The 6,315-nt window shown below is 37.3% G+C and overlaps 1 protein-coding gene across 1 annotated transcript; it reads right to left on the minus strand.

Moving 5' to 3' along the window:
• Positions 1 to 464: 464 nt before the first annotated feature.
• Positions 465 to 5,879, minus strand: LOC110796457 (kinesin-like protein NACK1). Its single transcript, XM_022001515.2, has 15 exons — positions 5,724 to 5,879; positions 4,557 to 4,855; positions 4,377 to 4,466; positions 4,164 to 4,264; positions 3,932 to 4,048; positions 3,760 to 3,841; positions 3,606 to 3,673; positions 3,461 to 3,520; positions 3,236 to 3,360; positions 2,822 to 3,023; positions 2,629 to 2,736; positions 2,459 to 2,539; positions 1,432 to 2,382; positions 1,009 to 1,340; positions 465 to 897 (listed from the first exon to the last, which is right to left on the minus strand). The coding sequence occupies exons 2-15, from the start codon at positions 4,825 to 4,827 to the stop codon at positions 573 to 575; spliced, it is 2,913 nt and encodes a 970-aa protein (XP_021857207.1). The 5' UTR covers positions 4,828 to 4,855; positions 5,724 to 5,879; the 3' UTR covers positions 465 to 572.
• Between the last annotated feature and the right edge of the window lie 436 nt (positions 5,880 to 6,315).

The following is a 6,315-nucleotide window of genomic DNA, read 5'->3' on the forward strand; positions in this document are numbered from 1 at the left end:
TAAGTTATGTAAAAAGTTCCCCTTTTTGTCATTCAATTGACAGTTCCCCTTTTAGGTATTAGTATTGAAGGATATATAACAATCTCTTAGACATGCATGACTTTTCTTCAAATTAACGAGTTCACGAGCTTTCGAGCCGAACACTATTGAGTTTGACTTAATGAACTATAAAATTGAAGCTCATGCTTGATTCATTAACAAGTGAATCGAACTCAGACCGAACTTTATCGAATCGAATCCAAACTCTTCCTAAACAGTTTTGTTCGTATGGATGGATTAGTTGTGCGAGCAACGGACCAGTGCCACTGTATACATGATTTGATTGACTTGAAAGATGAAACTAAAATGGTGTGACATTAGAGATATAATCAGATTCTTTTTATTCTTCAAAATGACAATTCAAAAACTCAACGGCTACATTGCAGTAACAGTTATATTTCAATAACCAGAAAAGAATGAAAGAATTGAATAAGTAATGGAGAGAACTCCAAATCTTCTTTTAAAGTACATTTACAAAGGATATGATTTGTTGTACTTACAAAACAAAATAAATAAATAAAGCTCGTCATATCTCACAAAAGCAGGTTGGAGATTTGATTCCAGCCTGCCATCCATGGTCTTTTATCACTTGGGAGTGCAAAGTTGAGCTCAAACATCTCCCTAGACGCCTTACCACCTTCGCAAAACCCAACAAGCTTAGCCACAATCTCAGCGCTCTCATGCACATGAAGTGGGTCATGAGGATGTGTCCATAGCTTACTCACAAATTGTAACCTCCTATGTTTTCCTTCAAGTGAGACGCCCCATTTCATGTACAATCCTTCTCTTTCCTCGGCACTTAGGCGTGTGCTTACTCTCCTTGCAAGGAACTCCCTTTCACGCTTCAATGCTCTGATACTACAGTTTCGACAACAAAACAAAAGAAAAGGTGGTCATGATTAACAACTTCTGACAATAGGTATTCAAGAATATTACATGATAAACGATAAAAGTTGATTAAGAAAGTACCTGGAAGAAATAGAAATTGTGGGTTCATCTCCAGCAGGTCCACCAGGGGCTGGACTTGCATTTCCATTTTCTGCCAAGTGCTGCTGCAACCAATTCAATCGTCTAAGCTCAACTTCCACGTAAATCTGGTCAGCTGGGTCTCCTTTAAATAGCAGGTAGAATTGTGTTCTGTGAATGATGGATACATAGCAAACATCCCATAATTCTATTATCTGCTGTCTTTGCTCCTTGAAAGTTACATGCCATGAAACCTCTGGTTCATTTCCCTCGTAATCATCTTCATTGTTCTCAATATCGTAACCAGCTGCTTCATTTGCTTCCAACTCAAGCACCTGGTGAACCAATTTTTTTAAATTGAGTAAATCAATAAATACACATTATTGCAGTTTTGCTTATAAGATTTAAGAAAGGAGATTCTGCTACCTGGCAAACAAGTAATTGCTTTTGATATTGCAGTTTTGCAACACGTTCTTTCAGTTCTGTAACATATGCTCTTATGTTTCTCACATTCTCTTCTGCTGCATTCTGAAACATTTGCTTCATTTTCTTCATGTTAACAGAACTTGATCTTCTGTAACCTGAACCTTCCTTAGATGAAACATCACTAACAGCTGCTTCAGTTTTTGTAGGTGTTCCTTTCTCGACACCTTGTGCAGCTTCAGCAACCAAAATGTTGTCATTTACAGGACTCCTATTTTCAATTTCAGTCTCCACAACTTGATCAGCAGCAGATAAAGGGGAGCATGGAGATCTTATAAGATTCTGCCTATTGGCACCACTGCTTGAACTTAAAGGAAGTAACTTTTTCTTTTTCGATTGAGATTTCGAGTTCTGAGTTGCTTCACAATTAGGCTCCTCGTTATTTGGAAGAGATAATACCAGTTTGTCTATCGACTTCTGCACATTTTCAAGCTGCTCTTCAAGATCAGCAATTGTACTTCCTTGAGTATGAAGTCTTGTAATCTCTTCCTTGAGATTAGCGCTGACACTTTTATTGGTGGCAACAACTGCTGCTCCAGACTCATCTTCCATCATGAGTTCTGGTTTAACAATACGCATTTCTCTTATCTCTGCTTGCAGCTTAGCAATTGTCTCAGCGGCATCTTGATTTCCTAGCCTATGACAAGCAACCTCTTTTTGAAGCACTTCTAAAGCTCGATTGGCTTCTTCTCCAAGCTGCTCCTGCAGATGCTCAAGTTTCCTAATTTCATGCATCAGAGTGAATGGAGCAGTAGATGACTTCCTCATTGATTGCCTAACAATTTTATTCTGTGTCTGATATCCCTGTTGCTTCCCGTTTAAGTTAAATGGCAACGTGCCAGAGAAGGAAAGACATTTTACAACTGGTCGAGGCGATGCTAAGGGACCGTTAACCTAGAATAGTCAACAGACAAGAGTTAACAAAAGACAATGATCCAAAGATAAAAGTTGAATGCAACTGATAGACAACCTGCACTTTTTGGCGCAACTCTTCTACTTCAGATAACGCAAGATCTCTTTGACGTCTCAAATCTTCAATCTCCTTTTCCATCTAAAATGCAAGAAAACAAATATTGTGTACTGTCAGTACATCAGCACCAATGCCTTTCAGCATCCCAATAAAGCAGAAATAAATTTCACCTGGTGAATCTTCAGGTCCTTGTCTAAAGCATCGGGGACACGTAGCTCTGCTTCCAGTCTAGCTACCTCCTTCTGTAACTGTTTTACTAATTGTTTATCAGAGACAACCTGAAATCAATAGACATTCTTTAGCCTTAAGCCAAGCTAGTCATACAGCCAAACATAAAGCTATAAGCAATATTTTCATCTTTACCATGTTCACTTGAGCATTGTTAGTCACTTCCTTGGCTCGAGTAGCAAAATATAAAGTATTCCGTGTCTGCTCGGCATGACTCATTGCTGGACTCAACGTACAAATGATAGCAGTACGAGCATTTCCACCAAGAGAGTGTTGTAAAATTCTCGTAAGTTTTGAGTCTCTGTAAGGTATATGACCAGTTCGCTTTCCACCGGCACTGCATGGAAACCAATGCCAATATGAATTCCCAGCAATAGATCAAATATCTGACACCCAAAAATTCCTAGAGGCTTTTCTACAATGTATCATGTTTTCGGAGCAGTTCCCACTAGAATAAAAACCAGGGAAGGAAGATATAATTTGACATACTAATGTGCCAAACTGCACAAAAAAGAACCAATTATAGTGCACGTGGAAAAACCCCTTTACCTAAGCTTCCGAATCACAGTTGTCAGAGTCATGAGACTGAGATTAATATGACACCCTTCCCTGAGTCTAGCCCCATCAGCATGTGTTTGTGAAGCCCTCTCACTTCCAGCAAGGTCCACAAAATTCTGCAAAAGGAAAAAAACAGTCATTGGGTGCAGATGTACTGACTTCACAGTGAAAGTTGTTGTAAACAGCCATTAAACAAAATCTTTGTATAATATTTACCAGGCTTGCAACGTATGATCGGATGCAGCCTGAACTTTCTCGCAGTGTACTTTGTATTGTCTGCATTGTTAGCCATGCAATTAGTAAGAAAATTACCTAAAATGCCCGTGGCTGTCAGCGCCAATTATGTGTTTTTGAAACTAACCAGCCTAATAATTTGGTGAGATCGTGAACTATTATCATTGAGTGCAGTTTCGCCCACTTGTCTTTGAGCTGAGTAAAAAAAACAACTTGTTCTTTAGGGTAAGATTAAAAATATGAAAAAAGATTCTCGCAGGGCTTGCAAACAGTTCCCTTACCCTCGCATATGCTAATCAAGTGTTTGAGATGCTGGTCATCAGTTGCTGTTTCTTCCACCAGCTTCTCGACAACAGTACCTTTCTGCAGAGAAACAGAAAAATAATGTATTTCAGCAATAATCATGTTATGAATCTCTTGTAATGAACTATAGTTCTGTTATACTGAACATACTTCTGGATCATCCAATAGCTTAAGGCTGCGGCCAGATTCAGAATTGAGAAGATCCCTGACATTCTCATTATAGATTTCTAGTCCAGAAATCCTGATAGTGAATTCTCTTTCCGGGGTCTGTAATCATGGAACAAGCGATTAGTTTGACATATCAACTATAGGACGAAACATACTAAGCTTAAACCGAGCTTTTACTTGCTATGATCATGTACATTCCGGATTGGAACCTTACATTGATTATGTGGTTGTAAATATCTGTTACAGCTTTTTCTGTAATTCCTCGCATTGTATATGTCTTGCCACTGCTTGTCTGTCCATAAGCAAATATAGTTGCTGCAAACAAAATCAATGTTCAAAGTTTAAAGTTTAAATCAAACCACCACAGCACATAAACAATCCAAAACAAACCTAGGAACAAGCAATTAATATTAAAAAAATGCATTACCATTTATACCCATCAAAGAAGATAGAGCAACATTTTTCACCCCATCTTCATACACAGTCTCAGTAAAAGACGCAGGACCGAACACTTTGTCTGTAAGCAGAAAAATAGCCAAATTTAAACTCAGTACACCTAAGACAGTCGATTATATGAATGCAATATTTACACGAAAGGGAAAAATACCAAAAGTAAATGAAGACTGTTGCATTGAACGATCATTATTAACAGAAGGCTTATGAACAATTGTGTGTTCATCAACACATTCCCATGCCACTTGGTCTTTTGCTGCTTGCTCCCGTCTGCTTAAAGGCCTCAACCTTACAGTCACAACGATCTTATCCTCCTTCGCAGCAATTCTCGCCCCACCCGGTGTTGATGCAGGCGTTCTAGGCCCACCTGGTGTTGATGCAGGCGTTTTAGGCCCACCTGGTGTTGATGCACCCTTTACTGTCATACTGTTGCTGTCTTCCAAAATTTAAACCCTTGAAAAACCAACACATTTTCAAAAAACAATTCTTCAGTATACAAGTGTTTTTTCTATTTTATCCCAACTTAAATTAAGTAGCAGCATATTAGGAAATCTAATCATAGACCATTACGGCAATTGCACTGGTTTCACCTTTTTCCAACATCATTAATATAAGTATATGCAAACAATCAATTCTGGACAGACGGAATATTTCTCTTGCAGATTTGGGTGAAATTTTTGAACAATTTGAGAATCATTGCACCCAATTATTTGACACCAATACAAAATGCTAGAATCATGACAAATTTCCATCGCTATCAAACTTTAATTACACAATTTCTTACTTTTTACATTATAAAATAAATTTATTTCCTTAATTGGAAACTGTAGAAGAACATTGTTCTAAGGAAATGAAATGAAATGAAGATTTAGGTATCATTTTACAAAGTCGATGCCAAGACCTGAGATCAAATCCCATCTACATTTTCCTATTATTGGAATAGGATACAACTAAACAGGTCACCAGAATCTAAGATTTATTTCCTTAATTGGAAACTGTAGAAAAAGTTCGTTGATTGAATCTTCAAACTTATAATAAGATGAAGATTTAGGTGTCATTTCGCAATGTCAATGCCAAGACCTCAGATGAAATCCCCATCTACATTTTCCAATTACCGGAGTAGATGAACAGAACACAAATAACAGGTAACCAGAAGCTAAGATATCCAAGTGAAACAATAAACTAGTCATGAAATTAGGTAAACAATCACAGAAAATTTCCAAATTCATCAAATAATTTCCATTTTTGAAAAATTCAGGAAATTAAACAAATAGATAAGATTCGAAAAATCGAGAAACAAGGAGAGAGAAAGGGGACTTACAAAGAAATATTAGGAGCGGGTGATTGATTTGATTAGTAAGGCGAAGAGAGTGAAGAAGTATAATCCCGTGTGATGCGTTGAAAACCACTAAACATTCCTAATAAGTTTTTAGGACGCTCTTTAAAACTCAAACTTAGCTAGAGTACCCTCAGTGTAACGGCTCTTTCGTGTGGCCCAATAGTAATCTGCCACGTCAGTAACACTTTCAAGCGGCGTTTCACAGGACAACGGCTATTTTCTTTGCAATTATTTTTTACAAAAATGCATTGTCTTTTTTTTCAATAGAGAATTAAATGTGTTAAGTTCGGTTTATGGGGAATTAATGTGTTAGGTCCGGTTCTGGTCGAAAAAAATTGTGTTAGGTTTGGTTCAGTTTTTATTTTCGCAATTTGGTCCAGTATTTCATCTAGTGTGACTAGAAATGTTTGAATTATTTAGTTTTACCCTCTATTTTGCATAACGTACATCAACAAGTCCACACGTGTGAATTAACTAACAAAAGAGTGTTGGATTTAATGCTTTAAATTAGAGTGTTAATGGTTCTTTATTTTAGAAACATGATTAGTTATGAATATTATTAGTGGGTAGTAAT

The sequence above is a fragment of the Spinacia oleracea genome, chromosome 3 (assembly GCF_020520425.1).
Source record: "Spinacia oleracea cultivar Varoflay chromosome 3, BTI_SOV_V1, whole genome shotgun sequence".
Taxonomy (NCBI): Eukaryota; Viridiplantae; Streptophyta; class Magnoliopsida; order Caryophyllales; family Amaranthaceae; genus Spinacia; species Spinacia oleracea.